The sequence below is a fragment of the Fusarium musae genome, chromosome 3 (assembly GCF_019915245.1).
Source record: "Fusarium musae strain F31 chromosome 3, whole genome shotgun sequence".
NCBI classification, from domain to species: Eukaryota; Fungi; Ascomycota; class Sordariomycetes; order Hypocreales; family Nectriaceae; genus Fusarium; species Fusarium musae.
Window position 1 is genome coordinate 2,985,152 of NC_058389.1, and position 14,336 is coordinate 2,999,487.

The 14,336-nt window shown below is 30.9% G+C and overlaps 2 protein-coding genes and 1 non-coding gene across 3 annotated transcripts; 1 reads left to right on the forward strand and 2 right to left on the reverse strand.

Annotated features, from left to right (window-relative positions):
* Nucleotides 1-1,285: 1,285 nt before the first annotated feature.
* Nucleotides 1,286-2,110, reverse strand: J7337_004351 (uncharacterized protein; the record flags this gene model as incomplete). Its single annotated transcript, XM_044822046.1, has 2 exons — nt 1,286-1,920; nt 1,972-2,110. 2 exons carry the CDS (start codon nt 2,108-2,110, stop codon nt 1,286-1,288), a joined length of 774 nt encoding a protein of 257 aa, XP_044683379.1.
* A 692-nt stretch (nt 2,111-2,802) lies between these two features.
* Nucleotides 2,803-3,215, reverse strand: J7337_004352 (uncharacterized protein; the record flags this gene model as incomplete). Its single annotated transcript, XM_044822047.1, has 2 exons — nt 2,803-3,124; nt 3,181-3,215. The coding sequence occupies 2 exons, from the start codon at nt 3,213-3,215 to the stop codon at nt 2,803-2,805; spliced, it is 357 nt and encodes a 118-aa protein (XP_044683380.1).
* A 352-nt stretch (nt 3,216-3,567) lies between these two features.
* J7337_004353 lies at nt 3,568-3,657 on the forward strand. Its single transcript has one exon. It is a non-coding gene; the product is annotated as a tRNA-Glu (tRNA).
* The last annotated feature ends 10,679 nt before the right edge of the window (nt 3,658-14,336 follow it).

Sequence of the window (14,336 nt, forward strand, 5' to 3'; positions counted from 1 at the left end):
TTCGGTTGTAACCCTGCTCACTGTGAAGAGGATGTTGTACATACCGACAACTTCAAGAACGAAGAAAGCATTGATTTGTGCTGCAGTATGGACAATGCCTCTCATCACAAGTATCATACCGACTGCTGCGGGAGAGATGAAGCCAGTGGGCGGGAACTGGTGCTGGATATCAGCAACCCGGCCAGACTTACGCTACGCTATGACGCATGGTTGGCGCTTCTTCGTTATTTTCACTACTATTGTCATCTACGTCTACATCTGGATTTACTTGAGAAGACATCTGAGTTCAAAACCAAAACAACCTCGGCAGCCCTTGACCTTCTCGACGCAGAATACCAATACGCTCTTTTCCAAAGGCTCCAAGGACGCGGGATTTCAAGTTATGCAAGAGGACGAAGTTGAGCTGGACACTTTTAAGACGAGATACCGGAACATTGATACTCCCATGTCGCCCATATTTGAGAGAGGGCATAAGATAGACGAAATCGAGGATATGGAAAGAAAAGGTGAGAGTGAGGCTAGCAATAGCAGAGCAAGGGGGGAGTCTATCCGTCATCGGCCAACGTCGTCAAGAAGAGGAGCAGAAATGGCCGATACAGGACTTGCTAACACTGAACCAACCGAAGCAATACCGACTCCGCAGCACCAGATCAACGTATTACAAACCAATGCCAGCGAGTTCCCTCAACGCCGGGCCACACACGATGTTGAAGTCGAAATAAAGCGGATGATGTTATTAAATGGGTATCCGGTTATGTACGTTCTTCTCTGGATTCCGGGACTTACAAATCGACTTCTGGAAGCGCTTCAGACGCCAGTATCAGATACAACAATTGCTGCTCTTAATACCTCAACACAGTTCATCGGCTTTGCGAATGCAGTTACTTATGGATTCAATCATCATCTAAGGGACAGGCTGGATGCGCTTTATTGGACGCCTATGATTATGAGCATGAAGAAGCGGTTTAGACAATAATGCCATGTATGTATTTTTATGAGCAGAAAGATTATTAAGCCGAACATCTTTTGTAGAGTTTAATATCAATAATAATTTCTCTGGAACGTTTGTTGTTCAAAAGTAATACCACTTGATGCCATATATAGGAGGAAACGCCAGTCATGGGAATACACTTTAGATATTTAACCAATGTAGTTGAAATACACGTTATGCGGCTCGAACTGGACTACAAAGGAAATTGAAAGGATTCTCTGATGAAGAGTCCTTCGGGTCATAGCCTGAGAGCTATAATTTCAAAGCGAGGCAAAAGAGTTTCTCAACTGAATGCTAGACGAGGAAGTTGTCGACGTCGAGCAGGTCCAAGTAACCTCCATTGAAGAAGAAGTCGAGATCAAGAGATTCAACTTGACCCCCAGCCCCAGTATTGTGATATGCCTTATTGGCGTTGGTGTTCTGAGCAGCATGGCTATGAAACTGCGACTCTTGCCGTACAACCTCGGCCGAATTAACACCATCTACCCTCAAGAAATTGTCCCATGCCCGTTCAACACTGAGTCTAACTGCCACGGAATACGCATTCGATTCACTGCAGCGTCGCCTCATTTCTTGCAAGGCAGAATAGAGCTCATTTTTGGCTACGGCCGGGGGCAGCTCATCGTATTGACCCAGAATAAGCAGGGCATAAGCAACGCAGAGGGAATGGAACTCGGGTAAATCTCCAGAGCTTGAACTTGGTATAGCGATGAATGCCTGTATGACTCGGAAGCTGAGTTCGTATACATGGCCTTGGAGGGACTTTGTGGAAGGGTCTTGGAGGTTCACTGTAGAACTGCGAGACGTCTGTGGCGAGAGCGACGAGGCGAGATTCAACGCATCTGCTTCAACCCTATCCAGAGTTCGTTTTGCTAGGATGACGTTGGCAATACAGTAACTGAACTTCAGCATAAGACCTGTAGGTAGATCTTGCAACAATTAGCACCCAGAGTATTAGTAGAATATCATGAATTGCTTACCAAGGAGGTATCCATATTGCTGCTTCCAAATTGCAAATTTGGAGCTGAAACCATCATTTGTGAAGGTAGGCTTAACGCAGTCTTCTTTCTGGAGTGTACAGTAGAGTGAAATTTCAGCAAGCAGCATCGCATCGCGCATTGTGGTCTGCTCGAAATTGAGAAGATTCCTGCACTGGCTGAAGTACGAGCTGGGTAATATGGATGGTCTGCCTGTAGTAGCTGACCAGCTTTTGAATTTAGTATCAGCCTTTTGGCTTTTTATAAATAAAGTTATAAGGTTTACTCACTGCAGGTGGTTCAAGCATATGTTTGCCCAGATTCTCATTGATCGAAGGTCCAGCTTTGTGGAAGTCCCAGCATTGGTTCGCTGATGAATATCTGAAAATTGAATGCATAGCATCGCCTGCTGTGAACAAATACCACTCAGAAGCCAGCTATCGACATATTCAGCCTCGCACTAGATCTATCAGTAAAGATACGTTCAGACCGCACTGGAGGCATTACCGATGGTGATCCGGCGAAAAGAGAACAAATGAGAACGCCGGTAATTTCCTCAAGATGCAAAGGGCTACCCAGCACAACCTGACCAAGCATGTTTCGCATATGCTCGTAGACTTGCCGGTGCTTCAAGGCATCTGTCTGGCTCGTGTGGGTAAACCTCATCTCGTGCGAGCACAATACGGCATGGAGAAATGGTGATGTTTGGATCAAAGAACCTCTGGTTACCAGATCGCTCTCGTCATTTATAAAAAGAACGTGGCGACGTCGTCGAATAAAGCTTTAGGCTGGTATCAGTAGGATTCTGAGCCTTGATGGGAGATGGGAACCTTCTTACGATTTGACAAGGGTCTCAGCAGTTGTGGCGTTAAGCATACCCATGCGTACAACATCCTCTTTTGTGTGGAAAGCTCTTCTCAAGTCGCCAGTCACCTGGCAGGCGACACGCCGGATAACTTCAGCTGGAGCAGCATGAACATGTTGATCCGCGGGCTCGATCTCGTCCATCAACACACGACTGTTTGTTGATGCTTGAGGAGAAGCACTCTGCTCGACGACACTTTGCTGCGTTGAGTCACGTCCTGATTGTAGCTTGACTAGCTGGGCTCTTATATCTTGCATAGAGCTTTCCAAGTGGAGCACCTTCTGATGTAAACTATCCAAGGTTAGGAGAGATTTTGGCTGAACTGAGAGTCATTAGTACCTTTTCACAAGATCTTGCTGATGGGCCGTTTCTTGTGTTCCATATGACTGATCCAAACTATCGCTTCTAAGGCAGGGTATTCTCAAGTTTCGACATCTTGAGCAAGTGTCGGAGCCAAAGTCCAGCTCGCATCTGCATTTTAGTCGGCGGCAGGCGTCACAAGAGAGAATCCGACGGCGTCGCTTCTTGGAGGGTTCATTTTCGACTGGAGTAACTGATACTGATTCCTGAGCCCCAATTGAACCAGTTGCTGAGTCCTCACGTGTTCTTTTGTCAGTCATTATCAGTCAACAAGTGATAGTGAGGATGGAGAGAAAAACCCCGCAAGCCGTCGGAAATCGGCGGAGAATAGACACTGGTCCGATCTAGTTTTCAATTGCGAACCAAAAAGTCAATCCGGTATGGTGTAGTGGCTAACATTTCGCGCTCTCATAATCTGAGAGATCAGTTCCGCGGAGCCCAGGGTTCGATTCCCTGTACCGGAGACTGTTGCCATCTTCTCTTTTTGCCTATATTGATTGCATTTATATTCTAAGTTATAGCTAATTATCTATATATATTAGTATTTTTACTATTCTTGCTTGGTCTATCTTAATGTTACTATAAATCTGGTTTTATTTTTTAATTAACTTTATATTATTAGCTGTTGAGAAGTTATAACTATTTGAGATTTAATATATAAAAAGGACTGGTAAAGTTCATGAGCGAAAACAGATAAACAGACCGTCTTCACAACCTAACTGTCATCAACAAAAGGTATTCAGTTGGCCTGATGGCCGAACTCCTCCAATGCGAAATGATCATCCCCAAGTATAAGGTTATGGATTTCTCAAGAAATGTCAACTCTTGCCCCTGAAGACACAGAAAACACAGAAAAGTGGCCAACTTCCGGAGACACTACAACTTCGTGTTTGGCTCTTCCGTCTTGCACACTGCCTTTGCCCTCTCTCTCGCATACTTTTTGCCATGTCGATGGGTAACCGACCAGCAGAGGGCCTGGTATCTCAGCCTTCTCGCCCTCAGAAAACTCGAGCCTCGACTTGAAAAGCGAAGCCCTCAATCCAATCGAAACAGGCACTCCTACGTCTGCTTCATGTTGTCCATAATTCGCAATACTGGATCCCGCGTGCGTCGATTCCCAGCCTCCTCTAGGATACATGATCCGGCGGACACGATATGCGAAGACAAAATCTGATGATATACCATATGTCTCTTCGTCGTAAATATCCCTGGATATGTTGAACTGCGGTCCGCCATCGAATGGCACACCTAAACTTTCACCACCAAACCCAGGTCTTGCACCGCCCCCAACACGCCTTGAGGAGGAGGAGATAGAGCCAACTGCACCACGTGCTATCTTAACGCCTGTCGCCATAATAGACGTTCTCTGCGCTCGACAATCTCAACAGCAACGGCTTTGACGCTCTCTTGACATAATCGTCCGTTGGCTCTATGGAGTACGTATCCAGTCTCTCGCATGTATGAGACACATCCTTGGCGTTGTTTCAGTCGAAATTGGATTCTGCTGTAACTCCTACAGCCTGGAGGAAATTGGCCCAGATCCCCAATGAGCCACTATTTGCTCTGCCTTTGCCGATATACCAAGGGACTTTGAAGGTATGGTTCGTCTCCATATCTTCGGGAATGGGGAGGGGCGGACCACACCTTCAAAGTCCCTTGGTATATCGGCAAAAGCAGAGCAAATAGTGGCTCATAGTCGAGATTTGGAGCGCGTATATAGATCAAGGCTGACTTTTTGTTCATATTGTGTGCTCGTTGTTTCTGACCTGGATAAGTATAATAGAGGGGAGAAAGGAGGTACTGTATAGTGATGATCTTTGAAAAGCGATATCACCTATATTTCGATGCGACTGAAACGTTCTTATTAGTTTAAAGAATGACGTAGCTTAAGAATGGAGCTCCTCTTTCTAACGGATCATTGATCGGAGGCCTTTAGACTTGTGGCTTGAGGCTGAATCCCAACCAATAGGTGCAGGTCTAGAACATTATGGGCTGAGGCTATGCCATACCAGTGCTTCTAAAGTCATTGTTCTAGACTTTTAGGCTCATATGTAAAGCGCAAGGCGTTCAGCAAGGCTGTGATGGTAGGTACTGGCTGTGAGAACTGTGACAAAGTGTTGATTTCATACTAGTTCATGGTTTAACTAAAGATTTTCCTAGTAGATTCGGATACTTTTATAGTTAAAGCTACTCTTTTTTGGTCTGACTGTTTATGTCCTTGTCTGCTTGACCATCTTGTTCTTTTGTTAATGAAGAATTCAGACTCATCGAGTCTGTGGCTTATAAGCTTAATACTTTGTTTGCCTTAGCATATTGTAATATTCTTTAACTGTATTAAATAGATTTTTTCATGTTAAGTTACGGTGATTGCTGGAACGGGACATTTGCGTACTTGACTTAGACACTCGATAGTTGCCCAGTGGCCCAAGTGGCTTCGAACCAGACATATCGATACAGTATCAGAGTATCTTGAGCTTTTAATGTCATTCATTGATCATAGATATTAACCCATATATTGGTTCTCATACTTTATATCGCTCGTTTTTGAAAGTTTAGCCGACAACTCGTTGAAAAAGACTAAAACAACGACCACCTTATTTTTCCCCATAATAGCGGTTTATCCCGGCCAGAGAAGAATACAAAGTCTGGGGCAACCCGATTCTAGACTGAGCCATATGCTCCTAGTGGGACTAGGTTGATACCATTTTACGTAGTAGATTGATCCAATGCCTATGGACGTCACTAAAACAAGCCTATCCGTCGCATAATTGTTCCGGAATCTGGGGCCAGCAACCAACCACTAGCGTATGGAAGCCGAGTTCGGATGTTTTGTAAGTCAGACTCACACGTATGAATTATATCGCGATTCCGGAATTCCGATAGCAGCCGCATCACTGGTCGTTTCTGTGTGTCATTAAGCTGATACCGATTCCATCCTCGGTTCGTGCGTTCATAGGACTAAGCTAGAGTGCGGATCTTTTAGGGTGTCAAGATTTGACCTGAAGGAATGAGGTGCAAGCATACGAAGCATGACTTTCAGTTAATGAAAAGCGAAAAAGTTCTTGATACCGTATCAATACTTAAGCGTGGACGTTCCTTGAGGCTACGAAATCCTTAATCAGTCTATTCAGAATGCGACTCATTGTCATAGCCGAACGAAGAGCCTCAAATAATCTGCCGTGTACCACGAACGTTCCGCAGTCTACCTAGTGGCTCTCGAGTCTGCGACACCCTCATGTTCTAGACTAGATTAACTCAAAGACTACCCCACAGGATCCATTAACCTTGGATAGCCTGGCCTACTTATCCCGAGGGCCACTCCGTGAGACACAAGGGTTGATGCAAGAGGCTACCTTGCTTATATATAACAGACCGGCTTCATCCTGCAAACTGTTCCCCCTTTGACCTTTATATTAGCCATATCTTCCAAACTCACTTATTTCGTTCATACAAGCTGTTGGCATTGATATTCGATTGGACCTGATCGTCGCCAAGCTGTTTTTCTTCTGCTTACAGTAACTCAAATATATGCAGTGAGATATTGAACGGGATTATTCGATCGACGTCCAAATCTCAACCATGACTGCACACTCAGTATCCTCCACGAAACACAATGAGAAGATTCTCAACTCCGAGCACTATAAGCCATTGGGGGACAGGATAGGCAATCCGGTATGGCATATTGGCGCTGGGTCATGCAGACAGCTAACAAAGATCAGGCTCCTCTTGCCATGGGCGGCTTTGCTACAACCTTGTTGTCAGTTTCGTTGGCAATGATGGAGTTCCGAGGCATCTCCTTACAGACCCAATTTATCGGAGACCTGTGTTTTGTTGCCTGTATTGGGATGCTTATCTCTGCTCAATGGTCAATGCTCAAGGGAGATACCTTCTCATATACTGTTCTAACAGCCTTTGGTGAGCTGGAAGCCATATCTCGAAGGCGTTAGTGAGGCAATACTAACATAGTCAAGCTCTCTTTTATGGAGGCTACGGTGCAACACTACTCCCCTCATGGGGTATCATCGACGCTTACGGAGGAGTCGACACACCTCAATACAAAAACGCACTTGGGTTCTTTGTGTTGATATGGGCAGTGTTTAACGTCTTCTTTCTCATCGCTTCAATCCAGCTGTATGTCTGCCTACCCTGGCCCCATACTCTCCTGCTAATTACCCCCCCTAGCAATCTTGCTTATATCTGCATTTTTATTTGCATTAAGTTATATCTTATTAAAATATTAAAATATCTCTACAGCAATACGCAAGGTATAGCTAATAAGGTCTTATATAATAAGAATAATATAATATAATACTTATTTTTTAATATATTATATATAAGGTATTATATATAATATTAAAAAATATAATAACTTTAAAAGTAAGTCTTAAGGTTATATAGTACTATAGCCTTTAACCTTATAATTTAACTAAATAAATAGCCTTAATTTATAAATATAAAAAGATATTTTCCTTAGCTTTAGTAAACTAAATGCCTTCTTTATTATTACCTAGTTAAAGTAATTAATACTAAAGCTTTAACCTAAATAGACTATCTTAAAATAAGCTAAAAATTAAATAAGCTATTATAAAATATATTATTATATATAATATATAATAATTACAGCCCTCCCTAAATAGCAGGTTATAGTTAATCTAGGTCTTAGTATTTATCTTATAATACTAAGGCCTACTCTTAAAATTAACTTATATAACCTTTTTAAATACCCTTATAAGTATATATACTTATAATTAATATTAAATAGTAGTAATTATAAAAGATCTATAGTACTTAACTATTTATAATTAGTACTATAATTATTATTTAGTAATCTTTAAACTTATAAAAAGTTATTACTACTTTTAGTATTATTAATTAACTTTAATTAACTTTAATTACTATTATTATATAAGTATTATTAGAAGTATTTTTAATAGTATAAATTATACTTAAATATATTAGTTATTTAATTCTTTAAAAAGTATTAATTAAGAAGTTATTATATTATATATATATATATACTTTTAATCCTTAATCCTAGATCCCTGCCTTTATATAATAGTTATATATATTTTTAGCATTTTTGCCTTTTTTTATAAGATTTAAACCTATAACCTTTAGCTTTTTTAATATTTACTTAAAAAAGTATATTTTACTTTATATAATTACTAATATATATAGATTATAATTACCTTTCCTTAATTTAACTACTATTTTATTATTAATTTTACTTTATCTATAGTTTAAATATAAGGGCAGTTAGTTATATACCTAGGTATATATATTTAATTAATAAAGGTTAATTTAGCTTTTATTAACTAACTTATATAAAAGTTAACCTTCTTCCTTTAATTCTAACTTTCACAGAACCTTTAATCTAATCCTACTATTACCTTACCTTTACCCTTAATTTTATATAATTAGGAGGATATAGTATAGATAATTAGCCTTAATAATTATATTCTTAAGTTACTTTTTATATAAAGCTAAACCTATTAATATAATAAGGAAAGCTACCTCTTTTATATTAAGAGGCAGGCTTTTTTTTATAGCCTTTTCTAGCTTATTTAATCTAGCTAGCTCTTTAGCTAGCTAAACTAAATAAATAAAATAACCTAAGTAAACTAGATCTATATAACTAATTAAGTTAATTAAAGTATAATTAAAAATAGCTATTTTAATTAAGCTAGATAGGCTTTTAGATAAGAAGTTCTTCTTAATAGCTATAGTTATTATATAAAGCTTATAGTAATCTTTACTATTAGCCTAGCTTAATACTAATTTAATTATAGTAATAAGGTTATAGTTAGTTATATAATAGCCCTAATTAGGCTCTAGGCTCTTATATATAAGTATTTTATTAGTAGCTATAATTAATATTAGTAACTATAACTAATAGTTAGGTTAGTAAATATATTTAAGTATAATAAGTATACTAGGCCTAGTATATTATAAGGGTTAATTAAAGATCTTTTAGTAAAGGTAAAGGAAAAAGGTTAATATAGCTATTAAAAGACCTATAGGCAGTACTTATATTACTTAATTAAAGCAGTAATTATACTACTTAAAGTAAATAAACCTTAATTAATATTAATTCCTATAATTCTAGCTTACTATAGGGGCCTTACTATTTAAGCTATTATATAAAAAGTTAAAAGCTTAATAGCTTTAAATAAAGCTAATAGTAATTAAAAAAAAAAAAAAAAAAAATAATTACTTTTATTTATATATTCTTTTATAAAGTTACTTATATCTTTATAATAACTTTACTTTTATTTATTTTATTTTATAATCTTTATTAATAATTATAAAAAAAGTCTTTTAATTATATTTATTTAAAAAATATTACTTAGCTATAGATATTTCTTAAGAAACGTTAAGTAAAATAAATCTATTAAACTATTTAATATTTATAAATAAGACCCTTTAAGTAATACTTTAAGATAAAATTAAAACTAAAAAAGCAAGATAGCTTAAGTAAGTAATATAGTTTTTAGTATAAAGTAGCTACTTTTTATAATTATTAAATAGAAAAAAGCTACTATCCTATTAAACTAATACTAAAATACTTTATATCTTTATATTACTTAAAGTAATTAATATAATTATAAGTTATATACCTTTTAAATTAATTATTATATTACTTTCTAGTTAGCTACTATATTACTTTAATTAATATATTATTTTATTATTACTTTTTTATATACTTATATACTAATACTAAAATTAAAGCTATTATAACTATATTTTTACTATAATAATATAGTTTAACTATAAAAATAAGTAAGATAATTTCTTAAAATAATAATATAATAATTAATTAAATCCTCCTTATTAGTAATAATAAAATAAGTATTATAGTAATTCTAATAATAATTAATATACTAATTCTCTTTAATATTTTATTCTTTAGTATCTTATTAATTACTTTAATTTTTAATTATAATATAATAATAAGTTTAAGGATAATAAATTAAGTTTCTTAATATAATATATATACTAACTAGGCAGATATTACTTTATTTTTTATAATTTAAGAGAATAAAAAGATAATATTATATATTAAATTAAGTAAAATAAATCTATTTTTACTTAAAAAGCGTATTTTTATTAAATAATAAAAAAATATTATCTTATTAAAGCTCTTAATATACTTACTATTTAAGATAGTAATATAGCTAATATTATATAATAAATACTATCTTATTAGCTTTTTTAATTTCTAATTATAAATAAGATCTTAAAGTATCTTTATATAAAGGTTTTATATTTTAAGTATTTTCTTTAGTAATAAAAAAAAGTATAAAAAAGATATAAGTACTATAAATTTAATTAATAAAATTAAGCTAAGCTAATTATAGTATATTATTTAAATATAAGACTTACTTTAAAAGTCTAAGTAGCTAGATTATTAGTATTTTAAAATAACCTTTTAAAAGAATCTAATAATAATAGTACTATATAATAATAATATAAAATTACTATAAATACTATATAATTAACTATTAGTAATAGCAGTAAGAAGATCTAAAAAGATATCTTTAATATCTTTAATTTTAATAATTTAGATAATAAAGACTATTAAGGTTTTATTATAATAAGTATAAGTAAAACTATTTATATTAATATCTTTATATTTTATAAATATCTTTTTATATTTAAATATTTTAGTAAGTTTATTTTTATAAAGTATTATATTAAAATACTTATAAGGAAAGTAAATACTTAATTAATATTTAAGTTAAATAAAGCTAGTTATAATTAACTTTTAAATCTTCCTATTATTAAATTTAATTAAAAGCTTATTAAATAATTTAAGTATCTTAATATAAAGATCTTTAATAATCTTTATTAAACTTAATATATTTTTAAATTTACTTAATATAATATTATATTTACTTAATAAGCTTAGTAAAAAGTAAGGCTAGTTAAGTAAGTTAAATATAATAAAGATTATATTATTATAACTATATTATTTAATTAAATTAATATTAAGATTTAGTATTTTTTTAAGTACTTTAAGCTTATAATATTATTAATATTATTTATTAAATAATATAAATAACTTTAAATTATAATTAAATACTTTTATTATTATTTTAATTTTAATAGTAAGAATAAAAGTTAATATAAATTTAATAAATATTTAAGTAAAAATAGAAATAGTTAATTTAATTAATACTTTTATAATAAGTATTTTAGCTTATAATAATAAGATTACTATAATTAATTAAAATAAAGTAACTTATATTATAATAACTAACTATTATAATTATATATAAAAAATAGTAAAAATAATAAAAAGTAAGATAATTATTATTATAGTAATAACTAGGATTATTATATCTATTTTTATAATAATAACTATATCTATTAAGATATTAAAGAGAAAAAAAAGGTTTATTTTAAGTAAAAGTATTTTATTATAGAAAAAAAAGAAAATAAATTTAAGCTAGATAGAGCTAATATTAATAGTAATAGTAAAAGTATTTACTTCTTTTACTTAATATCCTTTTAATAGGCTTACTTTAATTATATAATAAGTAATATAATATTAGAAGATACTTTATAAAAGTTTCCTTATAATATCTATTATTAAGTCTTTTTAAGCTAAACTATATTTTAAGAATATAAAGCTACTAGATCTTATATTACCTTTATATAACTAGTAAGTAAATAAAGATCTATAAAATCTAAGTACTATATTTATTATTATAAAGACTTTCTATCTTATAATAAACTTTATTAATATTTAAAGTTAAGTTATTTTAATATACTAGTTATTTAAGAGGTTATACCTTAGCTTTATAATATATTTATATCTTTAAAGGAGCTATTTATATATATTTATTACTAGCTATAAGTCTATAAGATTAATAGTAACTATATATATCTTAAATTTAATACTATAGGCTCTTTAAAGAAAAAGATAACTTCTATTTATATTAATATTAAGTATAAAAAACTAGTTATCTTTAGAAAATAGCTATAAACTTTTAAATATACTATTAAAAAAAAATACCTATTTTTATTTAAAGAGTTAATAATAAAATAAAAAAGCTATATAATAAATAAGTAATATTTACTTTTTATATTAATAGTATTTATTAAAATAGATTTAATATAAGCTATATAGAGTTTATATATAAAGCCTAGATTTAAAATAAAATACTAATATCCTTTTTAAAAGCCTTACTTAAAAATAAATAAATAGTATTATATAATATAAATATTATAATAATTAAAAAATATTTATATTATACTAGCTTTAATAAGTTCTTTATTCCTTTTACTATTTCTTAGCTATTTTAAAAAGTTAATTAATAAGTAATAGTAACTAGACTTATAACTATCTTAATAAGCTAAATATACCTTATCCTAGTAATATAAAAGGAAGTCCTTAAAGAAAAAACTTTTATATTTAATAAATATATTAATAAAGCTTCTAATATATTTATAAATTTAATAACTACTTTAAGAATTATAATTATTAATAATATTAATAAAAATATTATATATTAAAGAAAGTAAAAGCTAAAAAATATTAAAAAATATAAAGAAAATTAAATATACTTTTTTAATATATAAAAAGCTACTAGCTTAGCCTTATTAGTAATAGCTAGACTAATAGCTTTTAATATATTAAATAAAACTACTAAAATTAATAAGTAAGTTATAATCTTATTTAAAATATATTTAACTCTTAAAATTAATACTATAATTACTAAAAAGATTACTCTTTAAACTATAAATAACTCTTTAGCTTCTATCTTTAAAGTATCCCTTATAAGAGCTACTATAGACCTAATATAAGACTTAAGGAATATAATCTTAATTAATATTAAGGACTTATAATAGCTATATAAGTAGTAAAAAAAGAATAAAAAGAAGTAATTACTTTTAAAAGTTAAAGAGCTCCTTAACTTATAGATATAAGCTAAAGATATATCTAGCCTAGCTTTCCCTATTAATAAAAAGCTAGAGTTAATTATTTATAAATCTATCTTAAAATCTCCTTTTATATTATATTAAGTATATATCTAGAAATAACTAAATCTTCTTAAAATTAAAACTTAAAAAGGAATTTATATTTATAATAATAATTCTAGGTTTACTAAATAGGCCTAAAACCTATATATAAAATATATTACTTTATAAATAGATTTTAGACTTATTTATATTTTAAAAAATAAATTAATAACTATACCTTTTATTAATAATTAATATAAGTAAAGAGTTATTTAATAGCTATATATATATAAATTAAAGGATTATAATATTATTAATTAAATCTTTAATAAGCTATATAATTAAAAATAAATAAAGTAAATAACTAAGCTAATATTATTTATAGCTTTAGTTTTTATAATCTAGAAAATTATTAATAAAAAACCTAAAAATTAAACTATAGTTAATCTTAAAGCTTTAAATAAAGTTATAATCCTTAATAGTTATCTATTACTTAAATAAGAAAATATTATTATAGCCTTATAAAATATAACTTCTTTATTAAATTACTATTAATACTACTATTTATTGCCTTAGCATTAGTTATTATTTTATAAGGCAAATATACTTAATTAAGTAAATTCTATTTAATTAACTACAGCTTTATTTACCTACTAAAAGGCTCTTTTAACTTTTAGATAAAATTTTTTCTTATATACTGAATTTTTTATCCTATATAATTAACTTTAATAGAATTTTCTAGGTAATTCTATTATATATAAACTCTAAATATTACTTATAGAAAGTATACCTTTAGGTTTATAAGGATTATATTTATAAGATTAATAATTATTATAATTTAGGGGTTATAATAAGTTTTTAATTTATTAATTTAATAATCTATTATTAGGCTTAAAGTATTAGTATACTACTACTTAATACTTAAAAGTAATATTTTACTTTAGTACTAACTTTAGATAGTATTAGAATTAGGGTCTAAGTAATAAAATATCTTATACTTAAATCTAATTAAGCTAAGTAACTGCTTATTTATTTAACTATTATAGCTAATTATAGATACCTTTTTTACTAGCTTTTATATTTATATTTTAGCTTTTAGGGTTATACTTTAGATAAGGTTTATAATATTATTATTACTAATCTCTTAGCTATAGCTAGGTAAGGGTAAGGATTATAT